The sequence below is a fragment of the Rana temporaria genome, chromosome 1, assembly GCF_905171775.1.
Source record: "Rana temporaria chromosome 1, aRanTem1.1, whole genome shotgun sequence".
Classification (NCBI taxonomy): Eukaryota; Metazoa; Chordata; class Amphibia; order Anura; family Ranidae; genus Rana; species Rana temporaria.
This window is the reverse complement of record NC_053489.1, coordinates 359704177-359725811: the sequence shown is the minus strand read 5'-3', so window position 1 is coordinate 359725811 and position 21635 is coordinate 359704177. Positions and strand designations below refer to the sequence as shown.

The 21635-nt window shown below is 42.7% G+C and overlaps 1 protein-coding gene across 3 annotated transcripts in view; it reads left to right on the top strand.

The window, feature by feature from the left end:
• The window catches only part of LOC120909973 (guanine nucleotide-binding protein subunit alpha-11), a 142303-nt gene that overhangs the window by 77074 nt on the left and 43594 nt on the right, over window positions 1-21635 (top strand). For 2 of the 3 annotated variants that reach the window (XM_040321780.1, XM_040321788.1), the window contains exons 3-6: window positions 3710-3864; window positions 6981-7109; window positions 14365-14494; window positions 15442-15595. In XM_040321780.1, the coding sequence (XP_040177714.1) occupies window positions 3710-3864; window positions 6981-7109; window positions 14365-14494; window positions 15442-15595 (568 nt within the window). Of the gene's footprint in view, window positions 1-3709; window positions 3865-6980; window positions 7110-14364; window positions 14495-15441; window positions 15596-15680; window positions 19662-21635 lie in introns of those variants that run through there. The other variant, XM_040321798.1, reaches the window with a different exon arrangement.

Here is a 21635-nt window from a genome sequence, read left to right as displayed (position 1 = left end):
TAAGCTTGTTGACCTCTGGAAAATTAGAATTGAGAGAAGAAAGGGATTAGGCCCAGAGTTGGGAGGCCATAAGCACAAAGGAAAGGTGAAACCCCAGAAGAGTGTGTCTGATAATAATAGCAAATTCTTCCCATGGGTGAAAAGAGCCCCATTCAGGGTCCATGCACACTGGCTGCTTCTCCTGTAGTTGTGTTTTGCCAGTAAAAGCAGCTTAATGTTATCCTATGTGTCCATGCACATTAGGACGTTTAGAGGCATATTTTAGCCTATAGAGGCAGAAAAAAAAAAAAAAACCTTCTGGTTTGCCTTTTTGATTGGCGTTTTCTGGCAAACAAAAAAACTCAAAATACTCCTAAAACGAGTCTAAGCCTGTACAAAAACGCTCTCTAGAACTGGTGTTTTTTAGGCCCAGTCTGCATGGAGCCTTTGTTTGCTTGTCAAAAATGAAGCAGTGGAGAAAGACTTCTGGTAACTGGTTAGTGTGCTCTGTTTGCACATTAGGCTCCTTTCACACTAGGCGTACTCGCTACAGAGTCCGCCTGCTCACGCCAGTTCAGCGGGAGATCTCCGCTGAGCCGATGGATGACAAGCTCCTCTCTGCTCACTGAGCAGGGAGGGGCTTGTCGGGTGCCACTGTCTCCTATGGAGCTAACTGATGAAAACGAACAGCATGTCCGTTTTCATCAGATCTTATCCGATCCGCCATGGACAGATGAGGACTTATCCCCATACGTCTGTTTTTAGCGAAACAGCTCAGATGTCAGCGGACATGTCTCCGCTGACATCCAACACTCTATAGAGATGCAAAAGTGACAGGCAGACATGAACTGTCCAACAGTGTAAAAGGGGCCTTGGATTGCAGGCCATATGCAGAATAGACAAATAGGGCAATTAACAATTGAGGACAGAAAGCCTTCCAAAACCAGAGATGAATTGAGATCTTCGGTCAGAAAGTTTGCTGAACTGCCATGAAGCCTGATCATTTCTAGTATAAATAGAGTTGTTTGACAGAAGGCAGCTTGAATAATTCCACAAAATAGGCCATCTTGCTAAAGTGGTCCACTGTTCCCCAGATGGCAGCCTTGTCCATGGAAGGAGATAAATTGGCTATGAAATCTATTGAGAGAAGTCCACAGACATTTTGCAGCAGGTAATGTTGAGAGTAGGTCAAAAAGCTTAGTCATGCCAGACGTTAATCATACACAGGGCTTTCAGGCACTGACATAGCCCATACCATCTTCTCTGAGAGATTGTCGCCAGACAAAATGGGAAAGAAGGGCCATCTTGTGAATGCCATAATGCGCAGCAGACTTGACATGATGTTACTGTTGACACACTTTGAAAAAGAAACAATCAACCAGTTTACAGGAGCACTGCTAGGAGCAGAATTCGGGCTGCCTGGAGCAGAGAGGAAAGGACGTGAGGGAGAGCGGCAGTGATCTGGGAATGGGGTGCTCATTGCCGAAGTAGAGCTGTGTATGAAGCTCTAAAAAGCATCTGACTTAACCACTTCAGCCCTGGAAGGTTTACCCCCCTTCATGACCAGGTCATTTTTTTGCGATACGGCACTGCATTATTTTAACTGACAATTGCACAGTCATGCAACGCTGTACACAAATAAAATTGGTGTAATTTTTCCCACAAATAGATCTTTTTTTTGGTGGTGTTCGATTACCTCTGCGGTTTGTATTTTTTGCGCTATCAACAAAAAAAGACCAACAATTTTGGTTAACAAATATCCCAATAAGCGTATATTGGTTTGCGCAAAAGCTAGTGTCTACAGACTATGGAATATATATATATATTTTTTTTACCAGGAGTTGTGGCGATCAGTGACTTGTAGCAGGACTGAGACATTGCGGTGGACAAATCGGACACTTAGTGACACTTTGACACTTTTTTGGGGGACCAGTGACACCAATACAGTGATCAGGACTAAATAATATGCACGGTAACACTGCTAATGACACTGGCAGGGAAGGGGGTTAACAGTGGCAATCAGAGGGTTACATGTGTCCCTAGGGAGTGCTTTCTGACTGCATAGCTCCCAACTGTCCCTGATTTGGAGGGACTATCCTTGATTTGGAGAAATGTCTATCATTCCTCCTTATTTGTCCGTCATTTTGCTCTGATCTATATAGATGTATATGAAATGCACTTTTTATCGAACAAAATGTTTTTTTCAGCACATAACTTTTCACCTGATTTCTTAATGGCTGCATTTGTAAATTCCAAAAGCCAATATAAAGGAATAGTAGTGGTAAAAAAAAAGCACTTGTGGGTTTAACCAATCTTGTTTTCTTGTACAATTCTCCTTTAAGAAGGGCGTGACAAGGGGTGTGTCCTATGCCTGCATACTTTTGCTGATAGGTGTCCCTCATTTTCATCTCAAAGTTGGGAGGTATGTGACTGGGGATGGGGGGGGGGGGTAGCTTGTACTGTAAGAAGACAGTGATCTGTGTTTCTGCTTAGCAGAAACACAAGATCTGTCTTCTCCTGTTGCAAAACGGCAACCTGCCTTGTTTACATAGACAGACTGCCTTTCTGTCTGCCTTGGGAACGATTGGCAGGTTCTGTGGGCATTGGGTCCGCTGGACCCGCTGATTGGCTCCCGCTGTGTCCAATCACAGTGAGAGCTGGAACGTGCAGAGCTGTACTGTGAATAGACAAGCTCTCTGCTTATCTACCTCTAAGTTCACTCCCCGACACAAATTTCCAGCTGCTGTGTCGGTGAACTTGTCAGAAGTGACTATGCTAACAGGAACGGAGCAGCAGAAAGCAACTGCACTTAGAGCTTTGGCATTTGCACGTAAGCACAGTGAGACGGGGGCGCTTTGCATTTTATTTTGTTATTTGTATATTTTAGAATTTTATTTTTTTCATTTTTTACACATCGCCTGCTTTCCTGGCAACTGGTGGCCAGGTAAACAAGGACCGGAAGTGACAAACTACTCATCGTTTCTAGCGTTACAGAGAGAGGGGAGTGACGTCTGTACCTCTCTCTGTACAGGGCAGCCATCGCCACCAGCTGCATCGCTCCCGGTCTCCGTGATGGGACAGGAGCGCCTGGGAGATGGGGGTGGAATCCCCTTTTGCCACCCGCAGAAGTGTTCGAGTGGCTAAATTGCCACGCAGATCACTTCTACATGAAAGAGAATCGCTGGCTAAATAACATGATGCCAGTATGACCACTAAAACCCAAGGACGTATAGGTACGTACCTTGGTTGGCAAGTGGTTAATAGTGTTATTAAAGGCTAAAGCACACGCTCAGCATTTTTAGGCATGGCACCTGTATGACCTAAACCAGATCGATATTTCACTCTTGACGTCTAGTGCCCTTTTACAACATAGATAGCAACCAACTCATAGCTTGTACCATAAGACTTGGTTGCATATAACATCAATCCTTGCATGTCAGGGTTTTCAATGAATATACATCTTTGTTAGATTTAAATTTTTTTATCCAACATAATTCGAGGGCTTAGACTTGTGGAAAACCACTAGGAATGATATTTTTTCAGTTATACCTCACCAAGTCCTTCAAGCAACATCTGAGTTCTCCCTTCCATGGTCAATGTTCTCTTGGTACATATGTTTTTGGGAGACTCACAAGACAACATTGTTGCTTTGTTGTCTCAAACTTGAACCTGCGTATGCTTGCTGATGATTAAACTGGCTTCTTGACTTTGCTACCTCATTTATTTCCAGGCTAATGCACTCGTTGTGAGAGAAGTTGATGTGGAAAAAGTGTGTACATTTGAACAGCCATATATTAGTGCAATCAAAACCTTGTGGAATGACCCAGGTATCCAAGAATGCTATGATAGGCGTCGGGAATACCAGCTGTCAGACTCTGCCAAATAGTAAGTCCACCTTTTTAGATGTTTCATTTTTAATGCTTTACATGCAATAAAATTTGTAAATACCAAAATGTAACGCCTTATATAAATGTGTCTAGCTTTGGGTTGTTGATTAAAATTTTTTTTTTTTCTTTTACCAGCACTTTTATTGCGTCTCTTACTATTTTTAAGTAATAAAATAATTTGCAGTGCTAGGCCAGGGGTTTACTGTGAGGTTGGAAGGGAAGTGTGTGTGTGTGTGCCTACAGCTACAATGGGGGAAGTTATGGCATACAGTATATGGCTTCTGCGGTGGTGGTTGTACATGCTGTGATTACATGGTTCAGCCTGTTTTATACTGGCCATATAGCAACAATGGAATCTCTGATTATAAACACATGAAAAGGCAGAACAAATTATGAATTACTGTCTTGGAGCCAAGCAGTCAGGGATGGATATTTTGGATTAACAATGCCACTTATTTGGCCATGCATTGCAAACAAGTTTCAGATGACCACAGTAGTTCACACAGTTGCAGTAAATTTTCCTACGGACGGAAAGTGGTTGTAAAGGCTAAAGCCCTGTACACACGATCGGATATCTGATGGAATCGAATCCAATGGATTTTTTCATCGGATATCCGATGAAGCTGACTTTCATCAGTCTTGCCTACACACCATTGGTTAAAAATCCGATCGTGTCCAACGCGGTGACGTAAAACACTACAACGTGCTGAGAAAAATGTTCGATGTTCAATGCTTCCGAGCCTGCATCTACTTGATTCTGAGCATGTGTGGATTTTTGACCAATGGATTTCCCCACAGACTATCGTTTTTTTTCTATCAGTATTTTAACCATAAGAGTATGGATAAAAAAACGATGGGGCCCACACACGATTGGTTTGTCCGATGAGATTGGTTCGTTTTCATCAGACGAACTTAAAGTTTTTTTTACCTTAATGCATTGTCTGCATTAAGATTAAAAAATAATCCATAAGCCCCCATCCCCAAATAATTACCTATGTCCAGCTCTGTGCCGAGAGTGGGGGACCCCAGACGAGGACATTTGAGGCCACTCCATGCAAAATCATTGCACAGAGTAGGCAAGTGTAACATTGTTATTATTTTAAGATAAAAAATTAACCTTTACAACCACTTTATTAGCCATTGAAGCACACCCAGGGGACTATTTTATAGGTGTTTTCACAAAGGAGTCGCGCAACTTACATCAACGACTTGCACATTTTTCAAAATTGGATTCAATTAAAGTGGAACTTCACTCTCCCAATCAACATTGATTATTGTTAATTCTCGTGCTGTTAGCATTAGTAAATAGGAAAGTATATCAAATTTACTTGTGTTAACCGGTTAACGCCCGCCGCATGTACATATACGTCCACAGAATGACACGTACAGGCATATGGGCGTACATGTACGGGGGTCCGATCGAGACCTCCTCGGTACATGCGGCGGTCGGTAACCCGCGGGGAGCGATCCGGGACGAGGCGGCCCCTCGCGATCGCTCCCCGGAGCTGAAGAACGAGGAGAGCCGTATGTAAACACGGCTTCCCCGTGCTTCACTGTGGCGGCTGCATCGATCGAGTGATCCCTTTTATAGGGAGACTGGATCGATGACGTCAGACCTACAGCCACACCCCCCTACAGTTGTAAACACACACTAGGTGAACCCTAACTCCTTCAGCGCCCCCTGTGGTTAACTCCCAAACTGCAACTATCATTTTCACAAACAATGCAATTTAAATGCATTTTTTGCTGTGAAAATGACAATGGTCCCAAAAATGTGTCAAAATTGTCTGAAGTGTCCGCCATAATGTCGCAGTCACGAAAAAAATCACTGATCGCCGCCATTAGTAGTAAAACAAATAAAATAAAACTACCCCCTATTTTGTAAACGCTATAAATTTTGCGCAAACCAATCAATAAACGCTTATTGCGATTTTTTTTTTATACCAAAAATAGGTAGAAGAATACGTATCGGCCTAAACTGAGGAAAAAAAATGATATATATATTTTTGGGGGATATTTATTATAGCAAAAAGTAAAAAATATTGCATTTTTTTCAAAATTGACGCTCTATTTTTGTTTATAGCGCAAAAAATAAAAACCGCAGAGGTGATCAAATACCACAAAAATAAAGCTCTATTTGTGGGGAAAAAAGGACGCCAATTTTGTTTGGGAGCCACGTCGCACGACCGCGCAATTGTCTGTTAAAACGACGCAGTGCCGAATCGCAAAACCTGGCTTGGGAATTTAGCTGCCTAAAGTGGTTAAACTTTTTTAATTTTTTTATTTCTTTAGTTACTTCCTGGTTTTTTACCTAGGCAAATAATGTCATAAATCCCAGGAGTCTTCAGGATGTGAGGAAGGGCTTTCTCAGCTATGCGCACTCTTCTGCATGCATGCTTGAGCTAAGGGCAGATAAATTCAAGAAAGTAAATACTACATGAATCATATACCCTTACTCAAGATGGCCACAGCCAGAAATGCTAGGGGGTTGTTTTTCAAAGTGTTTTCTCAACAAAATAAAACATGGAGACCTGGAAGGATGGGGGAGTTTGCTTTGAATATGAATTATTGGTGTTTTTGTATTGTGGTGTTCCGATACAGTGAAGATCTGCTTTTAAAAATGTGTGACTCCTGAGTGAAAGCTGTGTGAATCTTATCTGGGAATGTTTATAAATAGTCCCCTGTTCTACAAGGGGTTACAGGCAGTATAAACAAGGACAGATTCAGATACATTTTGAAGAAGAAAAAAAAAAGGACATGGCAACAAAAGGGTTAAAGTGTGGGGAAGGCTTACTGTCTGTAACCTTCAACAGGGAAATATTTTCCCACCTTTCTGTCTCTGTGACACCTGTACTCGAAATTTTAGATTGCTGTGGACACTGGGACAGGACGCTGACAGTAATTACAAATTTGATAGGGATATCCCAACACCTCTGCACTACTATGAACACTTCATAGATGACAGTAGATGACTTGACAGAGGCTTCTAACCCTTCATCATTCTTTGACAAAGAAAAACCTTATTTGTTTTTCCAGATAATGCTTTTACTTAAGAGTGCTTAACTCCTTATTGTTCTTATTAAGTGTGAAGTTCTGTTTATTTCTTTTCTTCAGTTACTTGTCTGACGTGGAACGTATTTCCAAGCCTGGGTACCTGCCCACACAGCAAGATGTATTGCGTGTCAGAGTGCCAACAACTGGTATTATAGAGTACCCCTTTGACTTGGAAAACATCATCTTTAGGTAAATGCTGTATTGATTACCAATTTTGTTTTTAGTTACAAAGTTCATAGTTTGGAAGTTTTTGTTGTCGAGTCTGAACTTTTTGGGTCCTTGCATACGGTACTGATGTATTAACGCCAATTATTACTGGCAGAAGGTTCTGTGTATAAGTCTGGTCCATATAGTGTGAGCGTTTACCTGTATAAATGGAAATGTCCATACGTGTATATGCTTCTAGCTCCCACAATTGAAGGGAGTGTCATTTTATGCGTGTACAATTCTGACCAGTAATACAATTTTTTTTTTCCAAAGCAGTGGGCTGCAAAAAAAAATAAAAAAATGCCTGAACGCTGAAAAAGTGGAAATTTTGGTGCTTGTGTGAAATGCTTTACATCTTACACTGCATATATACAAATATGAGGCTGTAGGCACACTTGACAGAAAGTAGCTGATTGTGCTGTTTGGTAGACAGGGAGATTAACCCTCTCTTATGGCCCGTACACACGATCTGAATATCGTACGACAGACCGTATGACCTTTTTCGCTTAATAGTCGCAAGTAGAAATTGAATAGGTTAGTAAAGTCATGAAAATTCTCATACGACAGAAAAAAAAATCGGAAGTGATGTCATGTGTTGTATTGTATTTTCGGACGACAACTATACTAACTAAACGAAAATCGTATGATCTGATATCGTACAAGGAAAATTTTCGCGATTGTCCGAATAATATCGGACGAACTGTCCTGATCGGCTCTCGAAATTAGTGTACACACGATCCGAAAATCGTACGATTCTTCCTCAGACAGTTTTTGTCCGATATTCGGATCGTGTGTACGGGCCATTACTCTATCCAAAATTTAGAAAAAAAGTTTTTTTTTAAAACCCTTAACACCGTTCTCAAAGCTAACCAACCAGGATAAGGTTCCCAATTTATAAAAATAAATAAATATTTTTTGCTCAATTTGGTACATATAATGGGACCCTCCATTTTTTTTTTTTTTTTTTTTTCTAATTTGCTTAGTACCAGAGATTTCAGTAGTGTATCATTGTATATACAATTTTATCATGAAGTAATATTTGCAAAGACGTTCTTGGGGAATTGAGCCCTGCTTTAAAAACATTCTTAAAGGTATAAAAATCAAAACAATGTATTGAAACCTAAGTATTTCAAAACCTTATAAATCGTATAACTTATTTTAATAAGTGTGAAAAACATACATATGTTTAATACTAATAAACACCATAAATGTGATCAAATGGTGTCCATAAAAAAAGATGTCCACATATATCAAAATCGTCCATGAAAATTCCACTAATGGTGACATTTCCCACACATGCACAACACTCCAATTGTATGAAATCTCCAGAAATCGCTCTTCCATGTGTGTAACACTCAGCCGGGGGGAGTCCTAGTCAAATGATACTTACCGTACAGAGCCCAAGAGGTTACCTTTAGTGTAGTATTTATTTTAATAATTTTTTCGATTAAAAGCATCTGCATGGTGTACACCAAACAAAACAAAATACGGCTGGGTAGGCGTATCCTCTGAAGACTTGCGTTAGATGGGGCCTTGCGTGCTGACGTCACGCCGCCACTTCCGAGTTCCAGATTGGCAGCCATCACTGTAAGTCCACCCATGTTGATTTTGGTGTACACCAAGTGGGTGCTTTTAATTGTATTTTAAAGTGGATGTAAACCCTTACATATACCCAGTGAAGTGAACAGCCTCAGATGATACACAGTGATGAAACCAATCCCCCTACATAAGTTTTACATGTAGATCTGCTGTCTTCAGATTTAAATATTCTTTAGAAAGTGCACATCCTATTAGAATTTTCTCTTCCTAATTCACCTGTTTGGGTGTGGATTCTTGCCATACACTGTGAGACCTCTGATTGGAGGGATGGCACTCCCCCCCCCACATAGGCGGAGACTTGCAGAGCTGTTCTGTGAATAGACCAACTCTCTGCTGATCTATTTATAGCACCCACCCTGACACAAAATTCAGGCTTGTTTTTATCACAGTTGACAGAGAACTTGTCAGAAGTTATGCTGATAACAAAATAACAGAGTAGGAGAAAGCCATGGGTCTTAAAGTGGAGTTCCACCCATAAATATAACATTACATCAGTAGTTTTAAAAAAATGTCATTAGTCCTTTAAGAATTTTTTTTTTTTTTTTAGATGCCTTCAAAGTGTTGTTGCTAGGCAGAATAGTTAATCTTCCCTCTTCCTGCACCTAGGTGCTTAAGCTTCACCGCAAAGACTCCTGGGAATGTAGTGGGTGTAACTTTCCAGGAGTCTGTGCACTCCCCAGTCTCGAAGAATCATGTGACTTGGACAGTACAAGTGCTGAAACCTGATCTGAAAACTATTACATTGCTTGTGCAGCACTGAGCATGTGCGAGATCTGCAAGGCTGAAATCCAGGAAGTCATACAGTCTGGCTTCATGATGCCCACACTTAAGATGGCCCCAGTCAATTTCTATTTTTATAAAGTGTCTAAATGCTGTAACAACCTAATAAAACGGACCTTAGTTTACAGACTAACTTTACTAGAATACATTAAGCTTGTGTATTACAGGGGTATTTATATTTAAAAAGTGAAATTGTGGCCGGAACTCCGCTTTAAGGCTTTGGAGAGCGATAAGAAAACACTGCAGATATATGTGGCCATCTCAAATTTCATTAATCGGCAGAGGTGAGGCACATGAGGCGGCAGCAACATCAAACCACCACCCGCCAGCTGCTGATGCACACAGAGACCACCGTGGTGCTCACCCGCATAGCAGTGGCGTTGGAGGGCAGGCAGCCAGAACCTGCCAGGAGTGGCAGACTTGAGGAGGAGTCTCCTGATGATGCCACACCCCCACCTGAAGTTGCCCCCAGGCAATTGAGGAGCCAGAGACGTGGCACCAGGCGGAGCCCACGACGGGGCAATTGAGTGGGTGTTTTTTTTTTTTTTAGGCTCCGGTGAGGAGTTTTATTTTTATTTCAGCTCCGGTGAGGAGTTTTATTTTTATTTCTGCTCCGGTGAGGAGCGTTTTTTTTTTTTTTTTTTTTTTAATACTGCACACGATCAGTAGTGCAGGCTACAGTGTGACTGGTGTGTGAATGTGGGGGTGACACTCCTGCCAGTAAGGGGTGTCACCCTTGGTCGTTGGGGAGAAGTTATCCCCACGACCGTGTGAATGTGGTATCAATGGTCAGTGACATAATTGGAGCCTTGGCGCGGCGTTGCTGCTCCCAAGTCCTGCATGGTGGACTTGGGCTAATCCAATGTGATGTGGATGTGGTGTGTGTGAGCTAGGGACCACAGTGGTGTGCATGCGTGCATTCTCCTTGTGCCATGATGAATGTGTGTGTTTAATGTGCAAACATGCCTACCACGAGGCATCTCCTGACTGCTCTTCCCTCAGCAGACGGGGTAGCCTCGTTTAGGGGGGGACTGTGTGGTTCGGGGGTCAGGTCATCACGTATGTCAATCTCAAGGCCCTTTCTCATGGCGTAGTTGTGCAGCATGCAACATGCACCGATGATCTGGCACACAAAGTTTGGGGAATACAACAGGGTACCCCCGGAATTATTCAGGCATCGGAAACGGGACTTCAGGAGGCCAAATGTGCGTTCCACCACTGCACGCGTACGTATGGTGTGCATCATTGTATTTTCTCTCTCCTCTGGTTTCGGGATTCCGGAATGGAGTCATGAGATGGGGCCCAAGTGCATATGCTGAGTCACCTGGAAGGGAAAAGACAGGAGGATGTTAGTCGTGCATGTGCCCCTCGTGATGTGTGCATCATGGGGTCGGACAGTCATGCCTGACTCCCATGTCACTCACCAACCAGCCAGCTGTTCCCGTACATGTTCTGTTCAAATTCTGTTGGGATGTTGCTTTGACGGTATATGTAGCTGTCGTGGCTGGACCCTGGGTGTTTGGCACGGACGTGCCATATGAGGCATTGGGCATCAGCTATCACCTGTACGTTGATGGAATGCTAGTGCTTCCGATTGCGGAATATGTGCTCTGTGGCACGGGGGGGCCGTAGTGCCACATGTGTTCAATCAATGGCCCCCACGGTGCGTGGGGATCCTGCAATTTCATAGAAATCCCGCATTGCCTTCTGCCGCAGATGCTCATGGGTGGGTTTGATGATGTGGTGGGACATGCATCTGAGGATTGCGGGGACAACATGGTGCACGCATCTGCTCATGGTGGATTGTGACATCCCAGACACGACTCCACTTGTACGCTGAAAAGATCCACTTGCAAGGAAAAGGAGTGTTGCCAGTACCTTGACCAGTGGCTGCACTGCATGTGAGTGATGTGTCTTGCTGGTGATGTCATCATGAAGGGCTGTGGCTAATTCCAGGATGGCATCAGGGCTGAATCTGAAGATGCGATACACCTCCGATTCCCCCATGCCAAAGACGTTCATGCGCGTTCGGTATATACTCTGCCGTGCCCTCCTACGGGGCGGTGGGCCCATTAGTAGTGCTAGGACCACGGCTGCCATGTGTTGTCCTGCAAGTGTGGTTGCTCAGCTCGTCCGTAACGGTGCTGCTGAAGCTACTCTCCAGCTGACTTGTGCAAGTCTGGTGCAAAGTTACCCCTGCTTTATGTGGAGTAACTTTAGGCCGGGCGTACAACTTGCGCGCACCGCGAGTAGCCTGCGCCGGACGCGCGTATGTTCGGGAATCGGCGTATCTCCCTCATTTGCATATTTGCATACGAAATCAATGGGTGCGCCAGATACGTTCAGTGTAAATATGCGCCTACGATACGCCGGCGGAGAAAAGTTACGTCGGTCGGGAGAAGCCTATTTTCAGGCGTATGTAGTTCTGTGGGTACGGAGCATAGATATGACGGCGCACATTTACACTTACGCGGCATATCTCGAGATGCGTCGGCGTAAGTCCTACCTGAATCTGGCCCTACATGTATTACCTCTCGGGCTCCGTATGGTGAGCATCTTTTGACTAGGACTCCCCTCCGGCTGAGTGTTATATACATGTAAGAGCAATTGCTGGAGATTTCATATGATTGGAGTGTTGTGCCATGCTGTTTACTAATAACCTTCTAGTTAGTGTATATTGGTAAAGGACGACTGGATACCCATTACGTTTGGAAGTGTCACTGTGAGTGGAATTTTGGTGGACATTTTGATGTATATAGATATACATTTTTTTTTTTATGGAGACTATAGGATCACATTTATGGTGTTGTATTAGTATTTATAAATAAATGTTTTTAACACTTATTAAAGCGGTAGTAAACACTCCAAAAGCTAAATGATTTAACCACTTCCCTACCGTGCATCATGATATGACGGTGGCAGGAACCTTTTGTCCCTCAGGGCCGCCGTCATGATGTCTTTTTCTTCCCGAGCCTCTAGGGGGCGCACTCCGCGTCTCTCGGCACCCGATGCGCGTGCCCCGCGACCGTGATGTCCGCCGAGCACACACAATTGCCCGTGAACACAGCAGGACCGTGGATCTGTGTGTAAACACACAGATCCACGGTTCTGTCAGAGGAGAGGAGCCCGATGGTGTGTTCCCAGTACAGAGGAACACCGATCGGTCTCCTCCCCTTGTGAGTCCCTTCCCCCTACAGTTAGAATCACTAGGATACACATTTAACCCCTTCCTTGCCCCCTAGCGTTAACCCGTTCCCTGCCAGTCACATTTACACAGTAATCGGTGCATTTTTATAGCTCTGATTGCTATGTGAATGGTCTCAAAATAGTGTCAGAAGTGTCCAATATTGCAGTCACGATAAAAGTCGCAGATTGCCGCCATTACTAGTAAAAAAAAAATGTAACAATTAAAATGCCATAAGTGTATTCCCAATTTTGTAGACGCTATATATTTTTTGTGCAAACCAATCAATATACGATTATTGTTGTTTTTTTTTTATTTTTTTTACCAAAAACATGTAGAAGAATACATATCGGCCTAAACTGAGGATTTTTTTTTTTTAAATGGGATATTTATCATAGCAAAAAGTTTTTTTTTTCAAAATTGACGCTCTTTTTTTGTTTTGTTTTTTTTTGCGCAAAAAATAAAAACTGCAGAGGTGATCAAATACCACCAAAAGAAAGCTCTATTTGTGGGGGAAAAAATTATCAAAATTTCATATGGGTACAGTGTTGCATGACCTCGCAATTGTCATTCAAAATGTAACAGTGCTGAAAGCTTAAAATGTGTATGGGCAGGAAGTGAAATGGTTAAACAATATTAGAATCAAAATATTTATTTTTGATAAAATGGCCACTAAGGGCCCTTTCACACGGGGCGGATCAGTAATGATCCGCTCCCGTGTGTCCGCTTTGCTCAGCAGGGATCCTCCGTAAAATCCCCGCTGAGCCGTCGGCTGACAGGGCGGTCCCCGCACATTGTGCAGGGACCGCCCTGTCTTTCCTCCGCTCTCCCTTATAGGGGGATCGGATGAACACGGACCGTATGTCCGTGTTCATCCGATCCGCCAGACTGAAGAAAAATAAGATTTTCTTCCGTCAGAAAAATCGGATCATTGCGGAGGTGGGTGATTACGGGTGTCAGCGGATGGTCATCCGCTGACACCCGCAATCACATAGGGACCAATGTATGTCCCGTTTTCATCCGCAACGGATGGATGAAAATGCGGACATACGGTCCGCACATGTAAAAGGGGCCTAAGAGTATGCCCAAAAATCGTTCTTACTGTCAAGCATCCTTTATATTCGAAATGCTGCTGCTCTGTATTAGCCGTCACCTTATCGGCTCTGGACTTCCGCATCTGTCTTCTAGTTTACTTTCGTACGTATGCGCAGTAATAGCCCTCAACCTTGTGACGCGAGTCACAAGGTGTCCATGATCCTCTTCTCAATGAGGAAGAAGTATAAGGAAGTATCGCGGGATGTCGGGGCTGACATCGACACTAAGAAACAATGCAGCCCCGGCATGGTCTATGCTTGCCAAAAAAATTAGGACATATGGTGCATGCGCGGGTGATGTCATTAGACAGAAATATTTAGAGTTAATTTTATAACCTGCAATTGTCCTTGTAAAAAAAGTCCTTGGGATGGGTATACAACCGCTTTAAAAAAAGTTTTTTTTATAGGATTTATACGGTCTTGTAATACTTATGATTGTATTTATGGGCTGCACATTGTTTTGATTTTGACTGGGTACTAGGTTGGTCACCTTCTTGTGCTAGCAGCTCCACCTCCTAAGCACTCGCTGTTTTTTTACTATATTCTTAAAGTATGCTTATTATTTTTATCTCTTTAACAGAATGGTTGATGTAGGAGGTCAAAGATCTGAGCGGAGGAAGTGGATACACTGCTTTGAGAATGTTACATCCATAATGTTCCTAGTTGCCCTTAGTGAATATGACCAGGTTCTTGTGGAGTCTGATAATGAGGTGGGTATCCAAACTTTTTGGCTTCCAAATTCTATCGAAAGGACCACACATGGCAGGATACCAACGCTTCTAATTGCAAGTCAGTGCTTTAGGCTGGGTTCACATATATGCTGGGCCAGTTCCTGTGCAGAGTCCAGTGCGGTTTCCATTCAGCTGACTAAAAAACGCACAGGACCCTTTTTACATTCGCACCGCAATCGGTCCGCATGTACATGAACCGGCTTCATTGAAAGTTGGTCTGGTTCACGTAATGCCGTGTACACACGATCAGTCCATCCGATGAGAACGGACCGATGAAGCTGCCTGATGGTTCGTCGCGCCTACACACCATCGGTTAAAAATCCGATTGTGTCCAACGCGGTGACGTAAAACACAACGACATGCTGAGAAAAATGAAGTTCAATGCTTCCGAGCATGCGTCGACTTGATTCTGAGCATGCATGGATTTTTAACCGATGGTTGTGCCTACTAACGATCGTTTTTTTCCCATCGGTTAGGAATCCATCGGTTAAATTTAAAACAAGTTGGCTTTTTTTAACCGATGGTTAAATAACCGATGGCGCCCACACACGATCGGTTTGGACCGATGAAAACGGCCCATCAGACCATTCTCATCGGTTTAACCGTGTGTACGCGGCATTATGTAAACCGAGCCTTGGGGTTTAAAAACATTTTTTTTTTTTTGTACGATTTAGATGCCATGTGTTTGACTTTTCATTACTATTCACAGTGTGAAGGATATTTTGCATCCAACCTTTGCTGGGCTTGGTGCTTTCTCCTCATTTCTTACCCCCAGCATTTTGCACTGCATGACCTTGTATTTTTTTTTCTCAAAACATCAAAAACTGAACCATTGAAATCCAGTCTCCTTACTTTATTTGATTCATATGGAATCTCTGCTCAAACAGAAGAACTTCATGGTGGTTATATTTGTATTTTCTTTGTAGAACCGGATGGAGGAGAGCAAGGCTCTTTTTAGAACGATTATCACATATCCCTGGTTCCAGAATTCTTCAGTAATCTTGTTCCTCAATAAGAAGGACCTTCTTGAAGACAAGATCATGTACTCTCACCTTGTAGATTACTTTCCTGAGTTTGATGGTAAGTATTATGTGAAAAAACTTGCCTTTTTCCAGCATGTCAACATAAAACATTCTAAGTACCAGAAGTACTTTTTCTCCATTAGGCTCAATCTGTGTCAGCTGCCTGCAAGTGCTTTTACATGTATTCATAGTTCGGAGTGCATGCAGAGCCTGATGACATCCTCCAGGTTTTCTGTGACTTTTTGTAACTGATGTTTACCCATAGGCTTCTATATTTTTGACACTAATATGCAGATGTTCAGAATCTGTCTTCGCTACATGATAATTAGTTATCAGAAGGAAGTCAGCAGTGGTAGCCTGAGTATTTTTTTGCATTACAGGTTTATTTTAGGGTAGGTATGTCAGACTGGTATGTTTGGGACCTCGTACGACCCTGAGTATTTTAAGATTGAAGATAGCTTCACTTTTATTGAAGTTGCCCTCAGGGATGGGGGTTACCAAAGTAGAAGATGTCCTTCAAATTGCAAGAAGCCCTAGTTGCTGTCCAGCTAATTACTGCAACAGCTTAAGTAATTTTTATGTGCAAAATAACTCCATTTTACAATGTAATGTTTCTAGAACAAAACAGGTGTGGCTTTCTGCAGACAAATTTTGATCCCTTGCATGGTCCACCAGTTTTGAGTTTGACATGCCTGTTTTAATATCTAAGGCAGTATTTAAAGCTAAATAATAATAACTAACTATAAATTGTCTGTTTCCTTTTGAGGGGATATTCTTCTGTATATTTCCTGTGACTTCATCATAGGTCCCCTCGGAGTATCCAAGTAAAATTAGCTAGTAATGTAATGGTGCCAGACAGAGACTGGCCACACTCTCCCCCATCACTAAATAGTAAATTATATAAGTGTTACACATTTAGTTAACAGACCAAGCATGAACATAATTTTTTTTTTTTTTTTTAGAAACTGAAGTTTTACTGCTACCATTAAGATCTCTGTTGCTGATTGGGGCTCAGGGAAGCAAGCAGCAAGAGGTACAGCAGAGCAGATACCAAGTCTACTCCACTAAAACCTCACACACACTGTACCCAGAGCTCCCAGGCAGCTGATCAGTAGATCTAATTACAGGGGGATGGAGAGAGAGAGAGACATCAGAGCAGACATCAAGTCTACTCTACTACAGCATTTTACTTTGCTGTCAGTGTCATGAGCTCCTAGCCAGGAGGTGCAGGATGTTGATCAGTGGGTTTATACTTCAGGGTAGAAGAAGTACTGCACTAGAGGCAGATAGAAGGTCTGCTACATTGAAGCCTTATACTCAGCGATCATAGACAGGAGTTGCGGAATACTGATCCGTGGATTAAACTTCAGGGTGCAGAGGCACCTCAGACAGCAAGACTTACACCATTGTGCGTTTTCTTCTACTCAAGTGTTGCAGGACACTGATCAGTGGATGAAGGCTCAGGGACAGAGCAAGACAGAGAGGCATAGTAAAGTGCATCAGCAGCTAGCATCTTCCTGCTTCTATTATGACATCTGAGCTGCTTAGAATTGCTGGGGGGGCAGTGAGGAGACCAGTCACCCAGCACATAGATGGCACACTGTGGTTACTGGTCTCCACAACAGGAAATGGTAGCCAGCAGCTAGCCTGAAGACAAGTTTTGAAAATAGCTTGTTTTCCAGAGAATGGGGCTTACTGATTGAACATAAATTATCTGAAGGTAAGCTTGCTGCTACACTATTGAATGTTATTTATGCTTTAGGGAATTTGTGAAATTGAGCTTTTTTATAAAAAAAAAAGGCAACTAATAGGTCATTGTTCAAGCTGTGTCTACATATAAGGTGATATACTTGCACATAATTTTCATTCTCATAATCAAAATGAACAAAACTTCAGATTTGTCACGTGGAAAAAGTAATCACACTAGCGGACACCTGTGCTAGCATCTAATTCGGTCAGCTAAAAACAGACAGATGGGGATCCGTTCCCCATCTATCCAGCAGGTTGGATGACAGTCGGATGGAAACAGACAAGTAGTCAGTTTCCATCCGAACGTCCCATATAGAAGCATGGGGATCACAGGACGGATCCCTCCCTGAGCAGGTGGATGTGCTTGGCAGAGTCCGGCTCATCTGCAAGGGGCCTTAGGGAGTGTGCACGTGGGACATGTCTAATTTAAACCACAGATATCTAAAGTCTGGTGTTTTCTTTACTATTGATGTGTGGTGTGTTCTTTCTGCCAATATCAATGGAGTTCTCTGAGGCGCTCAGAAGCTGTTGGGTGCCTGGATGTATCGCAAGGGATTTAAAAAGATCACAGAGTTAATTAAAATCAATCCATCCACTATAAGGGAAAATGTATCTACAAATGAGGGAGATTTGTCCTGGACTGACTGGCCTAGCAAATTCAGACCAAGAGCTGTCTGATGCTAAAATAAATCTTCCAGATCTGCAGGTAACTTTTAACAGTTGTTGTCAAACTGCATGCATCTACATTTAGAGATGGCATAATTTTATCCTACATGGGAAGTGTGCCAGGAAAAAGTCATTGTGGTTCAAAAAGGAACATTGGAGCAAGATTATAGTTTGCCAATGAACATATAGGCCTTCTAGCACAATGTGCTATGGCTTAATGAATCCAGGATAGAGCTGTTTGGCAAAAGGAACAATTGACATGTTTGACTCAAACCAAAGACAGTATTTCAGAAGAAGAACCTCATACAGACTATGAAGCATTGTGGTATAAACGTTATGGGTTGGGGTTACAGCCTTGGCAGCGTGCAGCCATTGAATCAACTATGCGTTCTGTATCATATTAAAGTGTAAGCGTGTGAGGCTATCTGCCACAAGTTGAAATAGATTTTGCATCACAATAATGATCTTAAGCACACAGAATGGCCTAGTCAAATCCTTATTGGATTGGAATGTTGGGGGGGGGGGGGGGGGAATGGGCAGTTATGCAAGGAAACCCTCAAACATCTTGCAACTGAAGGAATTTTGTATGGAGAGGTGGTCAGAAATTTTAGAGTTGATTCGAGATCAATGCAAAACATCTACAAGGAGTCATTTCTGGTAAAGGGACAATACCAGTTTCTGAGACCAAAGTACTTACGTTTTGCACAACACGGATGCATCTGTTGATATTTTATAATGGAAAAGACATTTTTTACTTTGTGTTAGGGTGTTTTCATACTGATGTGGTTCAGTTTTCCTGCAGCTTGGTGTACTTTTTCATGCTGGTTACCTGCTCTTTACATAGACTTCTATTAGATCAGGCGACAGGCGGCTTTGATGTGTTTTCTGAAAGCGCACCAAAAGTCCTGCGTGCAGAACCGCCCAATGTTATAGAAGCCTATGGCAAAGCATAGGTTACTTGCAGAAAAACCACAGGTACACTGTGCTGCACCCACGCTGTAGAAAAACGCACAGCATCAGCATGAAAGCCCCCTTATTTTTAAGCATAAAACCTTTTATATGCAGGCAGTATTTAAATAAAGATATAATGTTTGGGAATTTAAATATGTTGGAAAATCAGCAATTTCCATGGGGTATACTTTTCGCATGACTGTAATTGTGCCATTTTCATACCAGCAATAAGGTAAAGTATTTGTAACTTTCATAATCACCGGTAGATTCCAGAGCTTCATGCATTGCCATTTATAGTCATTTCGATTTCACCCTCAGGATTTCAATTGTGCATCAGAAATCTTGTTAAGACATGAAGCTGTTGTAGTTTACGACCCCCCTTCCTTATTTGTATAGATTTAATAGTTATACACAGCCAATACCTTTATGCTGCTTTTTGTAGTTTCTCTGTGTTTTTTTGCATTGCAAAACTGGAACTGGCACGCCTACATTGGTCCCATTCCAGTGGGTGTAAAGTTTGCTAAACACACACACTTTTCTGAGAACGAGAAGCGCAGAGATACCTTCTTGTGCTCATTTGCAATGTTCGGTTCCACTAAACCCCTTCTTCTCAATTCAGCCTACCACAGTATACATTTTCAAAGAAAGGGGAACAGTCCTTAAATGATCAAATTTGCAATAATAGTTACTGGATATGCTCACAGACTTACAGATTAAGTACTAAGGGCCAGATTCACAGAAGACGTACGCCGGCGTATCTACTGATACACCGGCGTACTTTCAAATTTGCCGTGTCGTATCTTTAGTTTGAATCCTCAAACCAAGATGTGTCGGCTTCTGGCTTCGATCCGACAGGCATACGGCTTCGTACGCCTTCGGATCGTAGGTGCAATACTTTGGCGCCCGCTGGGTGGAGTTTGCGTCGTTTTCCGTGTCGGGTATGCTAATTAGCTTTTTCCGTCGATCCACGAAGGTACACGCGGCCGTCGCATTCTCTTACGTCGTCGCTAGTCTGCTTTTCCCGGCGTATAGTTAAAGCTGCTATTTAGTGGCGTATAGATAGACTTGCCATGTTAAAGTATAGCCGTCGTTCCCGCGTCAAACTTAAATTAATATTTTTTTTTTCGTAAGTCGTCCGTGAATAGGAAAGGACGTAACTCACGTCGAAGTTCAAAAAATGACGTCGGTGCGACGTCATTTCGCGCAAAGCACGGTGGGAAATTTCAAAACGGAGCATGCGCAGTTCAATCGGCGCAGGGACGCGCTTCATTTAAATGAATCACGCCCCCTACCCGCCCAATTTGAAATACGCGCCGAGAAATACACTACGCTGCCGTAACTTACGGCGCAAAATCTTCCTGGATTCGAAATTCCGCCAGGTAAGATACGGCGGTGTAGCGTATCTCTGATACGCTGCGCCTGTTCAATTCTCTGTGAATCTGGCCCTAAATGCCTGACCTATATGTGGCCTGACGGTTTTCATAGATCAGGATCTGATGTCAATATAGGTTTAACATTCTGATGATACATTTTTGAGACCTTGCTTTAGCTGTAAATGGTATTCCTACTTTTGATTTAATTGTATTCTTATATTTTTATTTTAGTCAAGTAAGTATGAATTATTGCTTAATGTGTTGCATTGCCATTTTCTGCCAACAGGTGGAGCGTTGGGTTCCTTTTCACTTCCTTTCAATTTTCTTCTGCCTAAAGAGGATTTTTAGCCTGTTTGAAAAAAAATAAGTCAGCAGCTACAAATACTGTAGCTCCTGACTTTCGTTAAAAGGACGCTTACCTTTCCAAGGAGATTGCAGGCAGGAGAGGAGGGGAGGCGAATTTCTGGTGTAATCACTTAGGTGATCTGACCAGAAGTGGTAGCAGGTACCTACTGAAACTAGGTTTCCCACTCCCAAACGTCAAAAAGCACTACGTGGGGGGAACAACAAAAAATAAAAAATTCCCTTTTAGGGTGAAGTTCTGCTATAATATTAAAGTGCGCCTGTGTCTAGACTATGGACATTTTAACTATTTATGTATTATTAACAAGCAGTAAAAGGAGCTTTAAAACAAGTCACTCCTGACTTCTAGCTACTTTTACTGTAAAGTTATTTTTTCCTAAAGAGTCTTAAAGCGGATGTCCCCTGAAAAAAAATATTAAAAGCCAGTAGCTACAAATACTGCAGCTGCTGACTTTTAATATCAGCACACTAACCTGTCCTGGAGTCCAGCACAAAATAAAAGAACATACAGCCAATACGGTCTAAACCGCTGGAAACAAAAGTGAGTACACCCCTAAGTGAAAATGTCTAAATTGGGCCCAAAGTGTCAGAATTTTGTGTGGCCACCATTTATTCCAGCACTGCCTTAACCCTCTTGGGCATGGAGTTCACCAGAGCTTCACAGGTTGCCACTGGAGTCCCCTTTTACTCCTCCATGACGACATCAGGGAGCTGGTGGATGTTGGAGACCTTGTGCTCCTCCACCTTCCATTCAAGGATGCCCCACAGATGCTCAATAGGGTTTAGGTCTGGAGACATGCTTGGCCAGTCTATCATCTTTACTCTCATCTTCTTTAGCAAGGCAGTGGTCATCTTGGAGGTGTGTTTGGGGTTTGTACTCCTCACCTGGTTGTGCATTATCTTTAGAAGAGGCTTCCTTCTGGGACCATAGCCATGCAGACCAATTTGATGCAGTGTGCAGCATATGGTCTGAGCATTTCCCAAAGACAACCTCTG